The 26251-nt window shown below is 36.3% G+C and overlaps 1 protein-coding gene across 4 annotated transcripts in view; it reads right to left on the reverse strand.

Moving 5' to 3' along the window:
* The window catches only part of Sfxn2 (sideroflexin 2), a 401343-nt gene that overhangs the window by 141526 nt on the left and 233566 nt on the right, over positions 1 to 26251 (reverse strand). For all 4 annotated transcript variants that reach the window (XM_090392729.1, XM_090392730.1, XM_090392732.1 and 1 more), the window contains exon 6: positions 9485 to 9570. In XM_090392729.1, the coding sequence (XP_090248855.1) occupies positions 9485 to 9570 (86 nt within the window). The remainder of the gene's footprint in view (positions 1 to 9484; positions 9571 to 26251) is intronic.

The raw sequence follows: 26251 nt of genomic DNA on the forward strand, positions 1-26251 counted from the left end.
TCGATGGAGGTTGGGTGTGGATAGTAATAATAATAATAAGATCAGTGATGATAGATAAGGTTGGCTAGGTGGGAAGTATGGAGGAGTTATATCTGGGGAGTGAGGCTGCTGAAATTTGTTATAGAACCAGAAATAAATTAGTATGTATGTTTACAGATTCCAGAAGTATTTGAAATAAAGGAAATGAAACTGTAGCACTAACAGAGTATATTTGCCCACAATTGTTAGGCAAATATACTCTATTAGTTTGAAGTTTGAAGACCTGAACGAAATCGAGCTGCTCAATGGTGAAAGAAATCAAGGCAATAAAATTCGAAGATAGCTACAAATATTTGTGAATTTTAGAAGCATTAGAAATTCTGCACAATAAGATCAAAGAAAAAAAACTAGAGCAGAATATATAAGACGACTAAGAAAACTCCTTAAGTCAATGCATAATGCTGGAAATTTGATAAAAGCAATTAAGATCTGGACCATACCTGTTCTGAGATATTCAGAAGGCGTTGTTGAATGGACCCAGCTAGAGGGTGAGAATTTAGACTGAAAAACTCAAAAATTAATGACAATAGACCATGCCCTCAATCCTTGCAGTGACATTGATAGGCTCTACCTATCACACATACAAAAAAAAGGAGACAGAGGATTATTACAAGTAAAGCAAGTTGAAAACGAAATATGAATGATTATCCGCAGCAAACAATGGAAAAATTGCTAACTGAGGTAAGAAAAGAGGATTTATTTAAACCCATGAAGACAAAATTGGAGTACAAGACCAACCAAGTAAAAGTAAGAACTGAAAGATGCGAAATAAGACATTGCATGGAAAATACCTTCACAGCATAGAGAAAAGCACTGACAGCAACTTGACCTGGCAATGTTTGAGAAAAGAAACACTAAAGAAAGAAACAGAATCAGTAATTTTTGCAGCACAAGAACAGGCCATTAAAACCAATGTTATGAAAGCAAAAATACAAAAAACTCAAGAAGACAGTAAACGCAGATTGTGCAAAGAGAAGGAAAAAACGGTAGACCACATTATAAGTGGGTGCAGCAAAATCACACAAATTGAGTACCGTAAAAGGCATGATAATGTAGCTAAGATAATGCACTGGCATTTATGTAAAAAGTACAGGTTTAAAGTAATCTAAAGACTATTGGAAGCATAAAGTGGACCAAAAAGTGATTGAGAATGAAAAAGCTAAAATACTCTGGGATTTCAAAATCCAGACTGACAAAAGCTTGGAATGTAATACACCCAATATAACAGTGGTTGGAAAAAGTGAAAACAAGGGTGTTCAGTTTATCGAAATATCACTACCAGGAGATAGTCAAATTGACAAAAAACAAACTGAAAAAATTACGAAGTATCGTGAGTTGCAAGTCGAAGTTGAACGAATTTGGCAAAGAAAATGAAAATTGTTCCCATAATAATAGGTGCTTTAGGCACCATCCCCAAAACATTGAAAAAAACATCTTGAAGCACTCGAGTTAGATGGATTAAAAACTGGGCAGCTGCAAAAGGCCGCTTTGTTCAGCACATCATTCATATTCAGAAGGTATTTCCACAACTCATAGGTCCTTGGGTAGGGCTCGAATTAGTGGAATATAACCAGGCTAAGGAAGCAAATCAAGCTTGGATGAATATTATATATATATATATAATATAATTTTTTTATAAATTTTATTAATCTTCTTTTCAAATTTTTATTCATCTTCATCTTCACTCTCAAAATTTTCTGAACTCGATTTGTCATCAGAAATCAAGTCATCACTGTCTTGAAATAATAAGTCATCCTCTATACCATCAAAAGGATTACTAATGTCACACTTTTGAAAAGATTTTATAATTTCGGGTTTCACTTCATTCCATGAACTCTTTACCTATTCTACACCTGTGAAATTGTGGTTGTGGCCTTCTTTCTCCTATCTATAGATATTTCCTCAAAATTTGGAATAAATCCTTTAAATGGTTTGTTTATTGATACATCTGAAAGTTGAAGAGTGGAGATGAATCCTCCTGGGATTGCAGCTATTTTTGCGTTCATTTTGCGGATTAACAGCTTCAGTTTTATGGTGGCTAAACTGATCCCACACTAACAAAGCAGGTATCTGATGTAAACTGCCAGGACGTCTGGACCAGACCTTCTTTATCAATAACTTCATGCCTTTCTCATCCATCCATACTTTTGGATGAATATGAATGTTAACTCCTTTGGGAAGTTTTTTTTTTTTGGGGGGGGGTGGCATTGTTTTTCTTTTAAAAATTGAAAAAGGTGAAAATTTTGTTCAAGCACGACAAAACAACAGTATATTGGGTTTTTTCATGACCAGAAATTTTAACCATAATATTTTTTTTTACCTTTAGAGCCAACAGTCTTGTTCAAGGGCATATCAAAAGTCAGAGCCACTTCATTCATATTAGCTATCTGTGAAAGTTCAAAATTATCTTGTTTTCTAGCATTTATGATGAATCTGTGGAACTCGATAATTTTATTTTCGAATTTGTCTGGCATTTTTTTGAGATATTTTTGTTTTTGCACACATGTATACATCATTTCTCTTCATAAATCTAAAGCACTATGATGGCGATCTGTAAAATTGATGATATTTCTTTCTGTTGCTAATAATTTTGCTCGTTGAATAATCATTTTTGTAGATTCACAGAAACCCGATCTTCTTCAATCCATTATCCAAGTTATTAATTCATTTTCAATTTCTGACCATTTTGCCAGTTTTCAGTGGAGGTTATGTTTTTCAGAACTTGCTTCTATTAATTGCTGTTCTTGTTTCCTCCAAGTTTGTACCATTTTTTCTGTAGGCAGAGGCCCAAAGTGCCGCTCTGCTGCCCTGTTGCCATTCTTTTTTGCATACTCAATCACATTATGCTTAAATACAATTATAGCTATGTTTGTGCTATGCACAGTCCATGGGTTATAAAAAAAATTAAAGATAATAATGTATTGATAACTAGTATAAATGTGTGACCGTTAACAACCATGAAACTATTCAAACTGATCAAGCATTACCAACAGGCAATGATGCACCATAACTGAGCATACATAAAAAACACATCAGTGTACAGTATAAGATACACCATACGATGCATCAGTTTATAAGACACAATCATAAGCCAAAAAATATGCTATTTATTATGATGACAGGTGCATTAGATGAGAAAGATGGATACACAGTAGTATACATAGATTTTGATAGATTACCACATAAGTTAATATCCGAACTAGAGCAGATGAGGGTGGATATTAAATTAGTGCATTGGACTGGAGATTGGCTATTTGATAGAAAACAGCAAGTTGTGTATGGGAGAGAGAGCAATATGTCAGAAGAGGAAATTTACTAGTGATGTGCCTCAGGGATGTGTTTTAGGACCATTGTTGTTTAACCTATATGTTAATGATATCGGGAATGATTTGAATAGGGATATTAAGTTGTTTGCAGATGATGCAAAGTTGGGAAGAACTAAGAGGAACAGAACAGATGTGTTGGCCTTACACTTGAATAGACTGAATCTATTCAAGTGTTTTGTGCAGAAATATTGTTTTATTATTAATATTATTTGTGCTTTATGTAGATATATTGTTTGAGGCTGAGGAAATAAGAGAGTCTGGGATGATGATGGATAAGGATTTAAAATTAAGAAGACATATTGCCAAAATTGTGAGGACAACACAACAAATTCTGCAGGGGTACTCTGACTTGTAGAAGTAAGGAGATTCTGGTTCAGTTATATAAGGCCGTGAGGCCACATATGGATTTGGTGACCTGGTTTTCAAAAGAATGAAGAGCTACTGGAAAGGGTCCAGAGGTGATTGACTAAATTAGTTTCTGGTCTCTGGAATGTCGAGTATGAAGAAAGGTTGAGAAGATGCAATTTCGAGTCTAGTGGATAGGAGAAAGAGGCATGATATGATATAAATACACAACTTAGTATGGGGTTGTTATAAGATTAACGTCGAAGAGGTTTTTCATGAAATGGTATGAGAACAAGAGATCATCCATGGAAACTCTATAAGGAAGGTGTGAGCAAGGGAGTGAGAAGCAGGATTTTTGCATTGAGAGTTGTGAATGATTGAAATGCATTACCTGAGAGCATGGTGTCTGCAGAGAATTTGAACATGTTATAAGGAGTATGATGAGCTGCGTGTATGACATAAGGGACCTCCTAAATGAGTCTGTGACTCTATGGGGGATCATGGGATAACAATAATAATAATAATAATAATGGTTTTTTTTTTTTTTTTTTTTTTTTCATTTTATAGTTTGTTATTAATTTTTGTGCCCGTTTAACCTAGGTGAAAGGATGCTGGAGTATACAACCTTCAGCTGGAAAAAAGACCTGGGGTTAATACTAAAGTGGCTAGAAATAGTTTCATGGTTAGTCTTCAGGGCAATATTTCTGGTTTATCTAACCCTAATCCTATGCAGAGCCTTTTATGGGTGAGAGTCACATGAAAATGAACATCACCAGCTTCAATACAATATATCAATATTGTATTGAATACAATATATTGTTCATCAATACAATATACACTTCGCATCTCTTCTAGCAAAAGTGCATTACTTTCATACTAGATTGGCACTTAGCATCAATGAACTGGATTGACACCCCCCCACTTCTTCTTCTATTGTGAAATATTCATATTTCGTTATAATAAACCTTCCTCCCTCAACTTCAATTTGCAACTATAACAATGTTTTGATTTTAACTATGCTGAAACTTTTATTCTCCATCAAGGCAGCAATGAAGCAATGAATATCCTAACTGTGTTTTCATTCTAAAATTTATATTATTATACAGTTTCATGAACTTATGTAATATGCAATGTAATTTTTTAGCAATCCTACTCAAGAAAGATTGATATAACACATTTAGTGCCAGGGGTAGGTCAAGGGTTAAATAATCAATTCTCCTACTTTTCTACTTTATGCTACTTCAAGCTTTCAGTGAGTGGTCTTGCACAAAATGACAAAATATTCATGATGTATGTGATTTTGTTAGCCAACCAGGAAGCAAAAGAAATAAAACCAAGGTAAATTTTTTTCTGACCATAAAACTATCAAAGCGCTTTTTTTCATCATCATCAAATTCCTGATATTTACCCTCAAAGGGTGTACAGGATATGATAGTCGTACATGAAAAATTTATATCATTACCAACTTCCTACCTACAATTTACTGCCAAATCAATCTGTTACCTATCAAAGCTACAACATTGTCAGATCTTATATTTACATATCTATTTTCTAAGGCACTTATTACCATATCAATCCACCTATATCTTGGTATCCCCTCTGAGTCTTTTTACTGCCAACCTGGCAGAGAACACTTGTTTGGCTAATCTTTCCTCACCCATTCTGTTTAAGTGACCATACCACCTGAGATTAGCTCTGCTAATGCATTCCTGGATGCCGACAATGTCAAGTTCTTTCCTAATATTCTCGTTTTTAAAATGATATTGCCATTGATGCCATCTGTTCACGCCCCTAATCTTTCTTAGGACTCTCATATCTGCGGTCTCTAGTCTTTGGTCAAATGTTTTACTTCTGACCCAGCTCCATAAGTTTGAATTGGTTTGAACACTGTCTTATATACAGCTAATTTAGTGATTTGACTAATTTCTCTCTTATTCCATATAAATTTATTTAGTTGACTTCCTACCATACCAGCTTTGTTGATTCTGTTGTCTATTTCCATATTTAATTTACCATCTTCACTAAAAATCGTGCCTAAGTAGCTGAAATGTTTTACTTGTTCTATAGGTTCTCCATTCACAATGCAGCTGATATCTTCAATGCTTTTGCCTATTTTCATTATCTTTGTCTTTTTATTGCTGACCTTCATACCATATCTATCACAACAGTTATTCAATTTAGTCAGGGAATCTTGCAGACTTGTAGCAGATTTATTTAGAAGTATAACATCATCTGCATAAAGCAAGGAGCTAACATTAACAACTTCAATTTTGATATCAGGTTTAATACCACTTTCCTTCATAATGTGATCCATATAGATAATGAATAACAGAGGGTATAATGTACATCCTTGTCTGACACCAGATTTAACATTAAACCATCTCTCTGTACTTCCTACAATTCTAACTGCTGACTTACAAGTCAAATAAAGACGATGTATTGCTTGATACAATGCACTATTGACACCATATAACTGTAGTATATAGAATAGCTTCTATCTTGGCACCTTGTCATATGCTTTTTCAAGATCTACAAAACTTAAATACAGATCTTTGTTATATTCCCATGACTTTTCAACTATTTATCATAAAGTGAATATCTGATCCTGACAGCCTCTATTTGGCCTGAATCCAGCTTGTTCCTCACCAAGCTTCTCTTCCACAATCCTTCTCAACCGTTTCTCAAGTATACTTGCATAAATCTTACCAGGAACACTCAGTAGAGAAATACCTCTGTAATTCTCACAATCAGTTTTATTTCCCTTTTTATATATGGGTACTATCAGAGTTCTACTCCAATCATGTGGAATTCATCCATCTGTCCAGCCCCCTGAACTATGCAGTATAGCCACTGTAAAACTCCATACTTCAACATTTCTGGTCTAATATCATCTGCTCCAGCTGCCTTTCTGCATTTCAGACTTTTGATGGCTTTTTCTACTTCAAGCATGGATATGTATCCCCGATTGCATGCCTGGTCAGTGTTTTTTATCACTGGGCTGTCATCACTGCTAGTTTCATTTAGCAATTTTTCCAAGTAATTACTCCATACTTCAAGGATATCTATTTCTCCAGTTTTCATACCACCTTTATCATCTCTAATTCCTTTTACAGCACTCTTTCCTCCATTCCTAAGTTTCTTCAACAACCTCCAGAATATTTTGCCACCTTCTTGATATTTATTTTCTATGCTCTTACCAAAGTCTTCCCATGACTTTTGTTTAGATAGTTTTAGACAGTGTTTAGTTTCTTACATTTGTCTCTGTATTCTCTAAGAGCACAAGCTGACTTATTTGCCAGGAACTTTTGATATGCTTTCTTCTTTTCCTTCACTGCCTCTTTAACTTCCTGTGTCTACCAGGGAGTTCTGATTTTTCTATCCTTGTAGACAACTTCACCACATGCCTCTCTGGCAGAATCAATCAATGTTTTCTTCAGAGTTTGCCACTGAATCTCCAAGGTTTGATTCCTGTTCTTAAACTCTTTCATTTTTTTTCTTGAATAATATTTGTATATTTTAGTCTACAGTTCACATCTGAGAGCTACTCAACTTTTATTCGTTTTAAAACTTTCTTACATGCTCTTCTTTTCAATATGAAATTCAATTTTATCCTGCTTAAGACTAAATGGTGATCACTTCCAATTTCAAATCCTCTGTACACTCTCGTGTCCTGCACCAGAGAGAAAACATCACTATCAACAATAATATAGTCAATGAAACTTTTCTTATTCCTTGCCTCTTCTCTCCGAGTGAATTTATGCACATTTTTATGTTGGAACAGTGTTAGTAATAACCAGTCCATGTCCTGAGCAGTAATCCAACAAGTATTTGCCATTATTATTAGCTTTGCTCTTTCTTACAAAATTTTCCCAAAATATTTTTCTATGTCTGACAATCATTTTCTACTCTGCTATTTAGATCCCCAACAAGGACCAACTTTTCATTTTCATTGTGCCAGTTGCTTTTTCAAAAGCCTCAAAAAATTCCTCCTCTTCTACCTTAGTAGAACCTTCTGTGGGACCATAGGCACAAATAATTCTCATTGTCCAGTTCCCCATTCTGATATTTGATGATGGCTAATCTCCATTCAAGAAGATTAGCCTCGCATTTAGTGTTAAAAAGAAGGCTACTCCTTCTTTTCCTTGCCTGTATATAACATTTTGTATTTATTGCTCAGAAACAGCTCACCAGTTTTGGTCTTTTTTGTTTCAGTCACCCCTATTATGTTGATCTGGTACTTATCTAATTTTTCAGCTAGCTCCATTTCTTTGCCATTCAGGCTTCTTATGTTGATAGTACTGCTCTTCAATTCTGGTGATATTGAGTTGGGGTGTGTTTTAGGATTTGTTCCAGTAGTTGACTTTTCGCTGTTCACTCTGGTTCCCTGGCAAAAACAACGGGGGGAGCCTTGTTTAACCGGGCAACACTCCAGCCGGCATGAAATTTTATCATATTGTACCATCATTTAATATTGTGGTTTAAGCCAATAAGAATACAATTTGGTCAGCTAAATCCCAAATTGCCAGCCCATCCTCATTTGTTCAGTATCCAGGTAGATACCCAACAGGGTGCACCACGAGAAGGTGAGGATGGGACATTAGGTCAGAAGCACTGGTCGGTTCTCCACATTCCTCCTTCAAAGGCTATGTGGAGGTCTCCTCTCAGTTATACAGCTTTGACTTTTAAGCACCCCATGCTTATTATTATTATTATTATGTGACACCTTCAGGGAGTCCAAGGACTCATTGAGAGAGGGCACTAACTCCTCAACTGCGTCTCCACCATTCAATCACCAACTGACCGCAACTACACTAATGGCATCTACCGTCGACCACCACTGGTAGTTCCACAGACAATCACAAGCATCCATGCCCACGGCCGGATTCAAACCTACAGCCTTTTGGCTGAAGAGTGGATACGCTCTCCACTCAGCCAACCAGGTCGGCTCACTTGAGGGTTAAAATTATGTAACTGATGTATATTAGTTATGTAATGTAATTTATCTTGATAGACATGTTAATATTGCTATTGGATATGTGTACATTTTTATATATAAAAAATAAACTGTAGACATATGTGAGAAAAGAAAGAAAAGGTTAATCTATAACTATGAATATATACAAACTAACCTACATGTGGGTGTGTAAGTTGGCGGGCAGGTAATGAATTGCATTTCACACATATGGTTCACTTGCTATTCATTTGTGTTTTTTCTCAGCATTGATGTAGTTGGTCTTGAGTTGTTCTTGCAGGTTTAGTTTTCCATTGGATGTTCCATCTTCTTCATTCTTTCCACTCTCCCAAAATAAAGGCTTCTACCAATAATGTACATTGAAACTTAAGCCTCACTGTACACATTAAAAATTATTTTACAACTATTACCTTATTCAAAGTGTTTACTCTGTACTATACTTACTTTTGTAGTACTAAGGATTTAGAGAACAAAAATTTCCAAGGAATAAGAAAATAAAATAACCAATTACTAGAATTTTCTGCTGTGCTTAATGAACCAACCAGTTCATCAGTTTGCTTTACATGATTTCTCTCTTCATTACTAAAATGTCCCAACAAAAGGACCATTTTTTTTTGGTTGAAATATTTTTAGTAATAAAGACACAAATTGTATACATCCCTCTGAACTATAATTGAGGGATAAAATTCAAAGGAATGTTTACCATAATGACTGATATATATAATTTCCTAAAAATAGATATGTGAAATATATAAATGTTAATATTCTTTCAACATATCAAAATATTTAATATATTGCTCACCTTTGTCTCATTAAAGGAATGTTAACACAGTTAGCTGCTGCTACAGCTGCAAAGGGCACAAATCTCTGGAATAAACTGCTTGCCCTCTATAGAGAAAAAAACATTCTCAATTCTTTTCTTTATATTTATCAAATGAATAATAAGTAATTTCCGACTAATTAACAAAGTAAATAAGTAATTGACAAAGTAAGCATTCTATTTCTTCATTTCATTTTCGGGTTTTCCATCCCACATACAGACAAATCGGCCCTTCAGGAACACAAGCAATTTACAGACAAAAAATAGTAGCAGTGGTGGCGGGCAGTAGATGGTGCTGATGTTGATGATTGGTAGTAGAGGTTCGGTGTAGTGGTTGAAGCAGAGAGACGTACAATGTGTCCTCCCGCGATGAGTTCTTCAGACTCCTTGGAGGTGCCAAGAGTAATAATAATATATGGTTGTTTTTAACTTTTAATAAACCTTATTTCATTTTGTGTTAACATTTGTTTCCAAACAATTTGTGTTCACATGCTAAACAATAAATTCTATTTCTATAGTCTGTTATCAACTGTGTGTTTTTTCTCAGGCTGATTGTTCATTTTGGAGGCAAAGGAGGAAACCTAAGTTTTTTTTTTTTTTTTTATTTATTTTTAATTCAGATAATACTTTTCTTCCACCACACTCCCATGATCAAATAGTCAGCTGCATTTTTTTGGTGGGGAAGTGGGAGGAGTAAATGTGATCAACTGCTACTCTTGCAAATGAACTCAGTTATTTTAGACCCACTTTGCACATACTATATAAAGAAGGAAATGATTGTCTTGGTTGGCATAAATGATTTGAGAGGCGAGAAGTATTCTATGAGAGAGGATTTAAAGGAATCGTTAGAAGAGGCAAACTGAAGAGCGAGAAGATAAAGAGATTGTAAGTCTCCTACCATGCTCAAACTAAGGCGATTGCTAGATAATGAGTCTATATGTAGCTTGTGCAAAAGGAAAGATGTACGATTTGTGGGTCAGTGGTCTGTGTTTAATGGAAAGAAGAATTTGTATAATGCTGATGGACTGCATCTAAATGGTTTTGCTGTTAGGAGTCTGGTGAGACAGAGTTGTTCACAGAGCATACTGATGTGCAAATTAAGGAAATCTTAACCAAATAGGGTGGAAGCAATTGAGTTTGTGTGACGGCACCCATGAGGTGAGTGAGTGTGAGAATGATCAAGTGCGAAATCTAGTTTCTCAAGTAAAAATATTGAATAGGGTAATCAATTCACAAAGTAAAGGTGGGTGGGGGCCTAAAGGGATGCTGCAGTTTCTATATACCAATGCAAGAAGTATCAGGAAAAGTTTTTGGCATTGGTTAGTACAACCTTGCCAAAAGTTATAGGCATTAGTGAGACATGGTTAACAGTAAGAAGAAGAAGAAAAGGGTTTAGTATTTATAGGGAAGATAGAGAAGATAGAATGGGGGGGGGGGGTACTGCTGATGATAGCAGATGGCAACCAAAAAGAATAGGAAACAGGTGGGAGGGTGGCTGTTCATTTGAAGCAATCTGGTGTGAGATTAAGACCAGTAAGACAAAATATACAGTTTATTATTGCTATAGGTCAGGGAGTTTCACAGACGATCTGGAAGACATGCATTGCTAAATTAGTACAATGAGTACAGGTCAAGTGATTATTATGGGGGCCTTCAACTATGGAGATATAAACTGGAAGGAAGAGAGATCACATGGCAGAAAGGAAATATAATTTATACACCTGCTGAACAGATAATTACTTAAGGTAGCATGTTAACTTTAGGAAAACGGCAGCTTCCTCACTTCGTTTCTCATTTGTTGGAGTACTTGCATGCACCTGTTTTTTATTTTAAGTTCCCAAGAAGATGGCAACGTGATGTTGCCGAAATATCAGAAAGTATTTATTAAAGTTGTTTTAATTTATATTTCTAGTGTATGCTGTCAATTCCTTAATTATTAGTTATCATGTTTAACCAGCGTATAAGCCTTTCAACAAGAATTCCTTAAGGTAGTATGTCATGGAGGGGACTGGGGGGGTGAGAGAGTATTGGACCTGAAGAGTTGTCCATAACCAAGGTGACCACACTGCCTCTGTTTGATACAAATGTCCATGCCTTGGGAGATTGTAAAACATGAGGATATTCTGTCAAGAATGAATATATCTGGAACTGAAATGCAGGTGATTATAACAAACTTAGGAAGAAGCTTAAATCTGTGCTATGGCATAAAACACTACAGGGTAAGGATGTTAGTAGCACATGGGAGATAGTTAATGGTCATCTAGAGGAAGCAATAGTAAATTGTATACCTAAGGTGAGGAGGATTAATCAGGTAAAAGTTAGATGGATGAGTAATATCATTAAGCATGAGCTGCAGAAGAATGCTGTAGAGGATATATAAAGAGAAAGATTACCAGCAAACTCACAAACAGTACAAGGCTCAAGCAAAAAAAAAAAAAAAAAGGTGACCAGCATGGCAACGAATGCAAAATCACATTATAGAAGAATTTAACTGAGCAGGTCAAAGGAAATCCCAAAGAGTTCATTCGTTATGTGGCAAATAAGAGGAAGAATGACTATGCAAGATTAACTTTAATGAGTGACGATTGTCACGAGGTGACAGAAGCAGATAAAATAGTCATGTTACTGAGTGACCACTTTGTAAGGGTATAATCATCCTACTGAGGTTACTGCTTTAACCTGTGTGACCGACACTAATGTGGGAACAGAGTGGATGAATTGGAGGTTCTTAGGATATTGCAGAATCTCAATGTAAACACAGCTGTGGGATTAGATGGGATATCAGCTTGGGTTTTGCAAGAATGTGCAAGGTAACTGACCAATGCCTTTGACTAGGGCCTTTAATTTAAGTCTTAGTTCTGGTCAAGTTCCAGGAGAGTAAAATAAGGGTAAAATAATTCCCTTGCATAAAGGAGGTTTTAGACTGCAGAAGCAAATTATAAACTAATCAGTATCTCAGGAATGGTGGTAAAAGTACTTGAAAAATTGGTCAAAAACAGAATTCAGGAATGGGTGAATAAAAATATGATACTGTATGAGGGGACAACATGGCTTTGGAAAGGTTGGTCATGCCTTAGTAATTTACTGTCTTTTATAATAGAGTAACAGCAGAGTTGGGGTGTATGGAGATGTAGCACCTTAGTATTGATGTCAGCCACTGATCTCAGGGTCAGGATATTGGGCTCTGGTCCTCACATACACTCAACTCTCACTTATGGCTCCAAGAAGTTGGTGGTGCACACCAGCGGCCACACCCCGGTAAACCGCCTTGGCTGGCGGATTAAACTAAGCGAGGGTATCAGCAATATAGAATGCTGTAAATAAAAAGGAATGTCAACCTTTATGTGCACGAAGTCTGAAATGGCCAAGATGGCAGAAGAATCAACATTGGCTGATCAATGGCATCAAGGGAATGACAGCAAGATGTGCGGCACATTGAGGGCACACTCCTGACATCTAAGGGACCTGTGGCCAGCTGTCGTGGAAAAGATTGAAGCCTCATCATGTATTTATCCATTGTCAACCATGAAACACACTATGTCACAACATGAAGTTAGAGATGTGGTTGAGACCCCTGCAACTATCAGCTCTTATAGCTACAGGGAAGAAGAGCTTGAAACCGGGAATTGTAAGACAAGAACCACTAAGGTAGTTTATGAAGATAATATTACAAACCCTCCGGGGAGGATATTCTCATACATCCCTTGTCTGAAAATCAGGAGCAATCTCTTGAAAATAGTAAATGGAACATCAGAACACTCTATGAGGTGGGCAAATTAGGCAACCTACTCCAGGAATTAGAAGTGATGAAGGCTGATATTGCAGGTATCAGTGAAGTGAGGTGGACAGATACAGGCATAATAAGAAGAAAAAAATCACACTATAATCTACTCTGGCAGTGACTTACACCTTAACAGAGTAGCACTTGTTCTAAGTAATAGAATTGCAAAATCTCTACATGGATATTGGCCCACAAATGACAGAATCATAACAGCCAAAATAACTGCAACCATTCAACCTGTATATTATCCAGGCATATGCACCAACCCAAGACCACCCAGATGAAGAGCAGGAACAATTTTATGAAGGCATCCAAACTGCAATCTCTAGTGCTAAGTCAGGTGATATTATTATAATGATGAGCGACCTAAATGCAAAAGTGGGCTCAGAAAAAATCTCATTTTGCATGGGAAACCAAGGGCTTGGAATCAGAAATGAAAGAGGTGAAAGATTAATTCAATTCTGTGAAACCAATGACCTAATAATTGCCAACACACTATTTAAAAATCCTCCCAGAAGACTATATACATGGAAAAGCCCTGGGGACATCTATAGAAACCAAATTGACTATATAATAATAAGCAAAAGATTCCAAAATGCAATAACACAAATAAAAACATATCCTGGAGCAGACAGAGGATCGGACCACAACACAGTGATTTCAAAAATCAAAATAAAACTTAAGATACAAGCCAACCATTCATAAGAGAAACTTATAATTCAGACTCACTTAACAACCAAGAAGTTAAAGACTGCTTTATAAAAGAATTCACAAAATCCCTTAACAAGTCTGACATCACAACTCACACAGAAAATAGAACACCAATTGATGAAATTAACATGAACTGGCAAACATTCAAGAATAGCATCAACGAAGCAGCCAAAAATACACTCCCGCAATTAAAAAGGAAAAGGAATAAACCTTGGATAAATGAAAAAATACTAACGTTGATGGAACAAAGAAAAAAATTAAAGAACAAACCTGAATACAAAGCATGAATAAAAAAATAAAAAAGAAAGCAGGAAAGCTAAAGAGGAATTGGATTAAAAATAAATGTATGGATATAGAAAACCTTGATAGAAAACACAGAAATAGAGAAATGTATGAAAAGATCAGAGAAATGATGAGCAGGACAAATACAGTAAATCATACAAGTGTCATTAGAGACTCAAGAGACCATATTGTAATGGATAAAAAAGAAATCATGAAAAGATGGATTGAATACATAAGGAAATTAAACGAACAACAAAGAAATAATATTCCTGAACAGACTGATTTAGAAGGACCACCCATTTTACTCTGTGAAGTTGAAAACGCTGTCAGAAAACTAAAACCACATAATGCTGCAGGAATAGATACTATCTTGACAGAATGGTTGAGGGCTCTCGATGAAGGAGGACTAAAATTTCTAACAAAATTATGCAATAAAATATATGAGACTGGATTTCTACCCAAAGATATTAATCACTCAATTTACGTTCCAATTACCAAAAAAACAAACGCTACAAGAGTAAATCTCCAAATACTACATATGGTCCACATTATTATACGGAGTAGAGACATGGACACTCTTCAATCTGAGTGTGAAAAAACTGGAGGCCTTTGAAATGTGGATGCTGTGAATAGTCCTCCTATACGTTATTCTTGAAAGAAATAAAAGAAAAATAAACATAGAAATAAATGATACACAAAGTGGCTTCAAGGAAAATGTAGGTACAAGAGAAGGTATTTTCAATATCAGAACCATCATATAAAGATATCTAGAAAAACAAAAAGATGTGTACCTCTGCTTCATAGATTACAAAAAGGCATTCGACAATGTTCAACATGAACAATTAATTGAAATCCTTTCAAAAATAGACATGGAATGGAAAAGACATTAGGTTAATAACTAATCTTTACTGGGAACAGACTACATCTTTGAGAATAAACAGAGAGACCTCAGAAGAATTTCCAGTTCAAAAAGGTGTGAGACAAGGCTGTGTCTTTTCTCCGATTCTCTTTAACCTGTGCACAGAAGAAATATTTAATAAAATTAGTAACCTCAAAGGAATCACTGTAGGAGACAGAAATATTAATAACCTAAGATATGCAGATGACACGGTTCTTCTAGCTGAAAACAAATATGACCTCAAGACTCTTATAGATGAAACACTCAAGTACAGCGAAAAGTATGGCCTCAGTTTCAACTTTAAAAAGACAAAAATCATGATAACTTCAAAAGAAAAGGAAATACCAAAAATACTATGCATCAATATAAAAGGAAATAAATTAGAACAGGTGCAAACATAAATATACCTTGGACACTTGATCACAGAGAATGACAGGACAGAAGATGAAATTAGAAAAAGGATTGAAATTGCAAGGCCAACTTTCAACAGTATGAAAAATCTACTGACATCTATAGAATTAAATCTGAAAACAAGACTAAGAATCTCCAAATGCTACATATGGTCCACATTATTATACGGAGTAGAGACATGGACACTCTCCAATCTGAGTGTGAAAAAACTGAAGGCCTTCAAATGTGGATGCTGTGAAGAATTATGAGGATATCATGGAAAGACAAAAAGACAAATGAAGAGGTACTACAGGTGGTAGGCATAAACAGGAGCCCAATGAAAGAAATTAAAAAGAGAAAAGTCAACTATTTTGAACATATTCTGAGACATAACTGCCTACAAAGGACACTTCTTGAAGGAACTGTTGAGGGAGAGAGGAGACAAAGACTGGAGTGGATGAAAAATATAGAAGACTGGACCTATCTCTCATATGAGGAATGCAGCAGAGATGCGCAAAATAGGACATGGTGGAGACACATGGTAGTCAATCTCCTGGAGGGAGAAGACACCTGACAGGACAGGAACAGCAGAGTTTGATAAATGAAATGGCTACACGATGATTCAGACGGATTTTGCAAAAGGCATTTGACAGATTACCACATGGAATTCTGTTATGCAAATTAGAACAAATGGGGATGGATATGACACTTCTTCTTCTTCTTCTTCTGCAGCTTCTCCCACTTAAGTGGGGTCACTGTTTATTATGAGTCTCCTCCACACCTTCCTGTCTTGGGCTGTCACCACATCTAAGTTCTTCATCTTCAAGTCCTCTTCAACCAGCTCCCTCCATCTCTTCTTTGGCCGCCCACGCTTCCGCCTTCCTTGCACATCCATCTGCATGACCCTTCTTCCCACATATTCGTCCTCCCTCCTCATCACATGACCAAACCATCTCAACCTTGCCTCCTGTATTTTCGCTCCTAAGTTCGTAACTTTCACTGTTCCCCTCACATAGTCATTTCTCAGATGATCCTTTCTGGTCACACCGCACATCCACCTAAGCATTCTCATCTCTGCTACTTCCATCCTGCTAATGTTATTTTTCCTCAGGGCCACAGTTTCTATAGCATATGTCATAGCTGGCCTCACTACTGTCCTATAAATTTTGCCTTTCAGATTGATCGGCACCCTCTTATCACATAACACTCCAGCCATCTCCCTCCAGTTCCTCCAACCTGCTTGTATCCTGCATCCCACTTCCTTCTCACCTCCTCCATCTTCTTCCACTGTCGAACCTAAGTATCTAAAGTCTCTCACCTTCCTGATGACATTTCCTTCCAGCTCCAGGTCTGTCTCGTGGCCACCGCCCACTGCGCAACACATATACTCTGTCTTACTTCTGCTCAGTCTCATACCTCTCTCTTCCAGTACTTTTCTCCATCTTTCCAGTTTAGTTTCCGCTTCTTCTCTTGAATCTACACACAGCAAGATGTCATCTGCATACAACATTGTCCAAGGTGCATCTTCTCTCACCTCCTCTGTCACCACCTCCATCACAATATTAAACAACAACGGACTTAATGCTGACCCTTGATGCAAGCCAACTGTTACTTGAAAACTTTCTGTCTGTCCCAAACAGGTCCGAACACTTGTCTTCACATTTCTGTACATTTCCTGCACCAACCTGACATATTTCTCCGGCACCTTCTTCTCCCTCAGACACCTCCAGACTTCTTGCCTTGGCACTCTATCGTATGCTTTCTCCAGATCAATAAATACCAGATGTAGCTCCCTTTGTTTCTCTCGATATTTTTCCATCATCTGTCGTAACCCAAAGATAGCATCTGTTGTTGATCTGCCAGGCATGAAGCCAAATTGTTCCTTTGCAATCTCCACCTCCTCCCTCAATCTACCATCAAGAACCCTTTCTAGGATCTTCATTGTGTGGGACATCAACTTTATTGCTCTGTAATTTTTACAGTCTTGTGCATCCCCTTTACCCTTGTAGATGGGAACAAGAGTACTCTCCCTCCATTCCTCGGGTATATTTTCCTGTTGGCAAACTTTCATGAACAGGTCCCAGAGCAGGTCAATTCCCTCTTCCCCCAGTGCCTTCCATGCCTCCACTGGAATTCTGTCGGGGCCCACCGCTTTTCCATTCCTCATCCTCTTCATGGCCTCCGTCACTTCCATTCTACTGATGTTCTGCACCATCCCCTCAGAAGGCTGCCCATCTCCTCTGTGAGTCCTTGCATTTTCCTCATTCAGAAGTCCCTCAAAGTATATTTTCCATCTGTTTCTTATGTCCACATCCCTCCATAATACTCTTCCTTCAGCATCTTTGATCTGCCTCACATGTAAGATGTCCTTAGCTGCTTTATTTCTACATTTCGCTAGTTGGTAAATTTTTCTCTGTCCTTCCTTTGTTTCTAATTGATCATACAGATCTTGATATGCCATGGCCTTCGCCTGTGCCACAACTCTCTTGGCTTCTTGCTTTCTCTCTTTGTACACCTCTCTGTCCTCATCCACTCTTGACTCATCCCACTTCTGCTTTGCCTTCCTTCATTAGATCTGGTTAAGTGAATAAGAGGATGGCTGCTGGACAGATCTCAAAAAGTGGTATATGGAGGGGCAGAATCAAGACAAAAACAGGTGACAAGTAGTGTGACAGAAGGTTCAGTGCTGGGACCATTGCAGTTTATTTTGTACATAAATGATATGGGAAATAACCTGAAAGGAAGTATTCAGTTGTTTGTTGATGATGCAAAATTAGGTAGAGTAATAGTTAATCAAGGTGATGTGGAGAGCTTGCAGGATGATTTAAATAGGCTGTCAGTATGGGCAAAAGTTAATGGGTGTCTGTTTAATGTGGAGAAATCTAAAGTTATGCATTTTGGGATTACAAGTTGTGTATCACATTGATGGCACTGTACTCCAGGAAATAGATGAAACTAGAGATTTAGGGGTGGTGGTAGATAGAGAGTTAAAGTCTAGAGGATGTATTGGTATGGTTGCTAAAGTAGCCTATAAGATTACTTGGCTATTGAAGAACACATTATCAAGTAAAGATAAGGAAGCTGTTATTCTTCTTTATAAGGCCTTGATGCATCCCCATCTGGACTAAGTCAAATTAAATAAATTATAATATCGGAATAAGCTCAGGTAAATTATTTTTTATTAGCATGGTTTGCACCTAAGTATCAAAAGCATCTTCTGGAGTTCAGGAATGTCAAAAGCTAATCGAACAATAACTGATAATTCCAAAAAGGCATCACCTAAGTAGCTAATGTAAGAAAAGTACAAAAGGTCATTAAATTTCCTAACTTATTAAAAAAAAAAAATGAATACAATTAAATAAAATCAAAAAAGTACTATCTCCCACAAAGGGATAGACATAGACCATTAGATCTGTTCTACTTGTGTAGTGATTCAAGTATGTATTTGTTCTTACTGTTTCTCTCTTTTTTTTTTTTTTTTTAATTCACTTCTTATCACCTTTGGGATAAATGCTATTCGCATTAAGAAGAGTGTTGTGTTGAAAAGATATATATATTTATAAAACCAAAATAACTAATAACTAAATAAATAACTAATAGCTGAAACAGACTGAATGAAATCTACTTGTGTAGTGATTCAAGTATGTACATGTTCTTACTGTTTCTCATTTTTTTTTTTAATTCGCTTCTTATCACCTTCCATGGATAAATGGCATTTCACATTAAGAAGAGTGTCGCACTTAAAAGATAAAAAAAACAAACTATACAAACTTGGATGACTTCAATTTATAACTAATAATCTATAAGAAATTGTAATGTTATATTGATTATTAAGAAAATGCAGTCACCCCCATGAGGGAAAAGTTAGAAAGGAGTAAATAACAATTATTTGTCAGATAAGCAGAGTTGTAAATATTTTTAAAGTACTGAAAGAAAGGTTACAACTGTAGAGTCAGATGCCAACTAGGGATGGCTAGCATTGAAGAGGATGAAATATATGCAATACAAAACCACACATACATATTATTCTGCCAGCCTGGTTGCCCAAGCGGATAGTGTCTCTGCTTGCAAACAAACTAGCTGTGGGTTTGAATTCCACTATGAAATGGTGTTTGTAAATGCCTTTGAGTAGAAGAAGCATTTCATCATCCAGTGAGATACCAGCATCCTGCTTATGGAGATCTGAGATGGCTTGAAAAAAAAAAAAAGTGCTATGTTTGGTTCTCAAAATGGTTTCAAGATTATTTAACCCCTCAGTTCATTCAAAGTACTAAGGTGCAAGGTTTACAACTTTTATGAGTGGAATTCACATTAAAAAAAAAAAATGTGAAAGTAAGTGGTGGGAGGATGAAACTAGGGTTGGTAAATGCCATTTCCTGCTTTTCACTCTTTCAAAATCAGTTTTTCACATGCTAATAATTTGCTTGCAACTATTATTAGCCCTTAGTGTAGGAGAGGAAAAATGAACTAGATATTTTAATGGTTCAAGCATGCTTGATTTTTAACTCAGATAGTCTTGACACATTTATAATCAAGGTTTAGAAAAGGTATAAAAATTTAAAGTGAAATGGGGAATAACTTTAGAATTAGATAATCAGAGAATCCATAAAGTCTGCTATCCAGGAGGGAGAATGAACAGGATAATTCAGGCAGTAAACATGAGGAGGAAACAAGCAAGAGAACTAGCAGTGGACATGGGGGACAAACAATTTAAGTGGACATAAAGAGTATGTAAGAGTGAATATCAAGAGGTTATTGAGAAGAATGAAAGAAAACAGTGTAGTGGGAAAGGTTGTCTGTGTGTTGCCGAGGTATGACAATGAAAAGTTGAGACAGAGAGGCTGGAATCATGAATGGTATGCTAGCAGAGCTATGTGAGGAGAAGGGAGTACAGTTTGTGAATGTATAATGTATGGCATGTGTTTGGGAGAAGAATGGAATTATACAGGTGTGATGGGTTGCATTTAAATAGATTTGGAGTGAGTGTATTAGAGAAAGTGTTGCTAAATGGAAGTAGTGTGTGCTGCATGCAAGAGATGAAGTGAAAGATCAGGAGAGTGAAATTGAAGAGAAGGAGTGCTTGGCAGTGGAAACGATAGCAGTATGAGAGAAGAAAAGACACCAGGGGAAAGAGGGGGAGCCTGGGTGAACAGGGAGACATGGCGTAAGGAGAGTGGATGTTGAAAGCAGCAGTGAATGAATGTACGGAGATGGAGTATATCGTGATGTTGATGGGGAAGTTGAGCTGAGTGTATATATGTGGTAAGTGATGATAAAGGTGATTGGGCAAGGGCAGGTGTGGTGGGGAAATCACAACCAACCTGTGGCTTTGATAGAACTGGTTATAGACCTAAAAATGAACTACTGTGTTGTTCACAAATGCCAGAACAATCTGTTACGAGCACTTAAAGCTTCAGTATCATGATCCTCAAACTTCAGGTCCCTGTCAACTACTCTCGCACCCAGATCCCTCTTTTCTTCCACCTTCTTTAGAATTTTCTCCCACTGTGAAGGTGATTGGGCAAGGGCAGGTGTGGTGGGAAAATCACAACCAACCTGTGGCTTGGATAGAACTGGTTATAGACCTAAAAATGAACTACCGTGTTGTTTACAAATGCCAGAACAATCTGTTACGAGCACTTAAAGTTTCAGTATCATGATCAGAAATAAGGGGGATGAAATGGTTTCAGTGATTGAGTTTATTTGCCCTAAAATCAGTGGAATAAGTGAAACATGGTTGAATGAAGATGATATCATAACAGGAATAGAAATGACAGTATTTTTATCAAGGATAGAAAAGGCAAGAAGGGAGAGGGAGTGTTCATGATGATATCAGGGGAATTAAGTCCACATAAGGTGGACACGAAAGAGGGAAATAGTGGTACTGGTTATGAAGCAGTGTGGTGTAAAGTGGAAGCTGACAGGAAGACATATTAGTTGGATGTTGATATAGGCCAGGGAATGTGGAGGATGGTGATGAAAATCAAAATCAAATCAATGCTTTCTATACCTACTAGCACATAAGGCTGCAATGATGGTTTTCCATCTGCCCCTGTCCCTTGCCGCTGCTCTTGCTTCTACCCAGCTCGCCCATCCTGCCTCTTTCATTTCGGATTCCATCATTCTTCTCCAAGTTAATTTTGGGCAACCTCTAGAGCATCTCCCTTTTGGTGCTCAACTCAATGCTACTTGCGGAATTCTGTTTATCCCTATGCATAGAACATAACCAGTCCATTTCCATCTTCTTAGGAAAATCTCTTTCTGTTGACTTGGAGAAAGTTTTCTTTAAAAGTTCCTTGTTAGTGATTGCATTTGGCCAGAAAATGTTTAAAATTCTTCTTAAACATTTGTTTTGGAAAATATCCACTTTATTATAATAAATTTAGTTTAATCCTTTATCTAACTAAATTTATTATAGTCTAACCAAGTGAAAAATAAACTTTCAACATCTTTCTCTAAATCCAGAGTAATTTAATAAAAAAAGGTGACACACCTTTTGGCAACTCCTATAGGTAAAGATGACCTTGCTTCTGCCTGGTATCTCCACCAATGGGCCTGGCTCCCACTGAAGAGACCTCAATAAAGGTCGATATTAGTCTGGGTAGTGGCCAATCCCTTAATGCATAACATTATACATATCTGCAAGGAGATGTGTTTTGCATTATGGGAGATACTGGGATAGGAGTGATGTTGGCTTGGTCCACCTTTGCTACGAGTTGCCCGGTGTTGTACTACCTTACCCCAGTACCCCAGTAAGGTAGTACAACATTATATTCAGTCCTGAAGATATTTTCAGGCACAAACTTTGTTTGCTCACACTTGGATAAAGGATTAAACTAAATTTATTATAGTCTAACCAAGTGAAAAATAAACTTTCAACATCCACTTTATTACTTTGTGCCTTAGTAAGTTTCAAAGTTTCAGAACCATATAAGTACTGCTTGCACAATCAATTTATAGATATGAATTTTCACTTAAACTATAATATTTGATATACTTTCCATAATTTATTTAATGACTTGAAGCAGTTTTGTGCTTTAGCAATGCTTTGTAAAATGTCTTTGTCAGTGCTTGTTTATTTATTATTGATCCGAGGTATGTAAAAGTATCAACATCGTCAATTGTTTCATTTTTTAAGTTAATTTCTTTATTTGATTTTTCATTCATTTGCATGACCTTGGTTTTCTTCTTGTTTATATGAAGACCCACAGTTTCTGCACAATGAGCAAGTTAAATGACTTATAGTTTTTAGCTGTAAGTCATTTAACTTGGAGGACAGGAGCACTATGTCATCAGCAAAATCAGGGTCTTGTGATGTGGATGTAAAGTCCCAACATAGTCCTCTCTTTTGATGATTAATTGAGTTTTTAGATAATCCAATCAATTAATACTATAAATAGTAGACCAGATAGAACACATCCTTGCCTAACTCCAGTTTCTATGATAAAGAAGTCTCCAAGTTTTTCATCTAATTCCACACAACACTTGCTGCCATTATACATATTCTTGATAATGTTGAGAAATTTATAAGGTATTCCATATTCTTCTAATATTTTACAAAGTTTCTTTCTATCTACTGAGTCGAATGCTTTACTAAAATTGATGAAGTTTAGACAGAGTGGAGCTTGAAATTCTATGCATTGTTCAATTATATTTCTAAGAGTGAATATTTGTTGGATGGTTCCACAACTAGTCTGGAACCTGCCTGTTCTTCTCTTAAGTTTTCAATTTCCTTTTTTAATCTATTAATTAAAATTTTTTAAAAACTTTTATGGGAACTGAAAGCAGACTTATTCCTCTCCAATTTTTGCAATTGGTCAGATCGCCCTTTTTTGGAATTTTTATAATTACTACTTCTTTCCATTGCTGAGGAATTTTTTCTGTCTTCCACATTTCATTATATAACCTTTGTAATTTTGTAGTAGTTGTGTCAAGATCAAGTTTTAACATTTCAGCATCAATATTGTCATTTCCACACGGTTTGTTAGATTTTAGTGCCCTCGGAGCATCTTTGACATAGTTCAACAAAATGTCATTTTTGGAAATGTTCAAAGTGGGTATTACACTAGTTGTGATATTTTGCTCCTGTTGAGACATTGTATCTACCTTTACATATAAGGTTTTTCATCAAAATTTCCCTCCATCTTGCTTCAATTTTCGAGTCAGTCATCAATAATTTTCCTTGTTTGTCTCTAATGGAGGAAGGAGTTGCTTTTCTGATAAAGTTGTCTAATTTGTCCATTTTCTGCAGCATGTTGTGCTTCTTCTGCTAATTCATCAATATATTTTCTCTTGTCGGCTGTTGCAGCTTGCTTTACACTTTTATTTAGTTCATTATAACGATTGCTATATACCTTATATAAATGTTCTGAATTTGTATTTTTCATTAATAATTTAATCTTTTTTTCTCTCTTCAATGATCTTCCAAGCTTCTGCAGTTAACCATTCTTTGTTTTTCTTTTTTACATCTTCAGCCACTTTAACTGTTAATTAATTTACGGAATTAACAACGCATATGAAGTATATTAATTAAAGATAACTTTAATGAATCACTTCTATATTTCGGCAATGTAACATTGCCATCTTCAGAAACATAAAGATATGGTATGTGCACTAAGGAACTAACAAAGCAAATGAGGAAGAAAGTAATGAACTAATTTTGTTCCTAAAGTCCTAATGGTGCCCTCTTGCGGGCTAATCTGGTAGTCTTGGCAGTTGGGCTGAAGTTCTCATAATGAAAGTCTCCCAAATTTGGGGCAGTTTCATGCACCCAAATTTGTTGAGGTTAGGAACGTTTTTTAGAGCTGCTGAAGATTCTTTGAATAATCTTTCGTATTTATACTTGCTGCGATGGATTATTTTTGTTTTCTTCCAACGAATTTTATGGTGGGTATCTAAGGCATGGTCTGCCAACCCAGAGCGGCTGTACTGGCGAAACCGGTACAGCCGCTCTGGGTTGGCAGACCATGCCTTAGATACCCACCATAAAATTCGTTGGAAGAAAACAAAAATAATCCATCGCAGCAAGTATAAATACGAAAGATTATTCAAAGAATCTTCAGCAGCTCTAAAAAACGTTCCTAACCTCAACAAATTTGGGTGCATGAAACTGCCCCAAATTTGGGAGACTTTCATTATGAGAACTTCAGCCCAACTGCCAAGACTACCAGATTAGCCCGCAAGAGGGCACCATTAGGACTTTAGGAACAAAATTAGTTCATTACTTACTTCCTCATTTGCTTTGTTAGTTTCTTAGTGCACATACCATATCTTTATGTTCCTGAAGATGGCAATGTGACATTGCCGAAATATAGAAGTGATTCATTAAAGTTATCTTTAATTAATATACTTCATATGCGTTGTTAATTCCGTAAATTAATTACCAGTTATGTCTAACCAACGTATAAGTCTTACTACTAGATTCAGCAACTTTATTGTAGGTGTTCCTGAAGTTTTTTCACTATTCTTCTACTTTGTCATTTTCTGCTCTTACATCTTGATTTTCCTCTATTTCTAATATATTGAATCTGTTCTTTATCTCCAAATCAAACTTTTCTCTTGTTTCTTTAATTTTTAATTTTTCAGTATCAAATACAGTTCTTGAACTTCATTTCTTTCTTAATACACTTCAAAGTTTAAATATCAACTTTGTCACCAATAAGAAGTGGTCGGAACCAACGTCTTCACACGTTTGACTCTCACATCAAGCATGGATCTTATAAATTTACTATTTATAGCAACATAATCAATTTGGTTTCTTGTATTGCCATCTGGTGAGGTCCAAGTCAGTTTATGTATTTCTTTGTGCTTAAATTTACTTCCTCTTATGACAAAGTTGTTCATTTCACAAAAGTACACAAACATCATGCCATTTTCATTTCGGTCTCCACAAGCCTCAAAACTTAAGGAGTTTTCTTCTTCTACACATGACCTTTTATCCACTTTTGCATTAAGATTACCAATGAATGTTATCATATCAGGTTTTGGAATAAAATTTATTACCTTTTGGAGTTGTTCATAAAGCATTCTTTTATTTCTTCATTTACATCATTAGTAGATGCGTAAACCTGCACAATAGAAAGTTTGATAAATTTAGAATAGAACCTGGCTTTTATAATTCTCTCATTTACTGGATCCCATTCCATCAAGATTTTGGTTACTTTTGGGTTCAATATTAGTGCAACTCCTTTCTCATGCTTACTCTGATCGGGAGTACAATATTGTCCTGTCATCTCTAGTTATAAGTCTATAGTTCGCCCACCATTTCTAGATCCCTTCTTGGCTTTGTGCCAAGAATAGTCGATTCATGCTGAAGGGGAGAAAGAAATGAAGGATGTACGAATTGGTCGCCAACATGCGAAATCACGTGCTTTCTTGTTTGTCGCTGTACTAGTACTAGCTTGATTTTTGTTGTTCTCTTTTTGCATTATTTTTTTATTATTAATTTGTATATGATGGATCCAGTACAGTCAACAAGTTCTATTGTTACACGTTTCAGTAGCTCTTGCAAAAGAATATTGAATAATGTGCTGACATTCTGCGAAAAAGAATCGTCAGAAGGCCGTCTTCTTGTTCCCCTTTCTCAAGTCATAAAACGTGCAAGTGCAATTGTGGGCGTATCGGGGTCAACTGTTAAAAGAATTCGTAGGGAATCAAAAGGTGAAGGTAAGCCAAAATTTAAATCTCC

Source organism: Typopeltis vanoorti, chromosome 5, assembly GCF_054136105.1.
Source record: "Typopeltis vanoorti isolate ZY-2024b chromosome 5, IOZ_Tvanoo_1.0, whole genome shotgun sequence".
Lineage (NCBI taxonomy): Eukaryota > Metazoa > Arthropoda > Arachnida > Uropygi > Thelyphonidae > Typopeltis > Typopeltis vanoorti.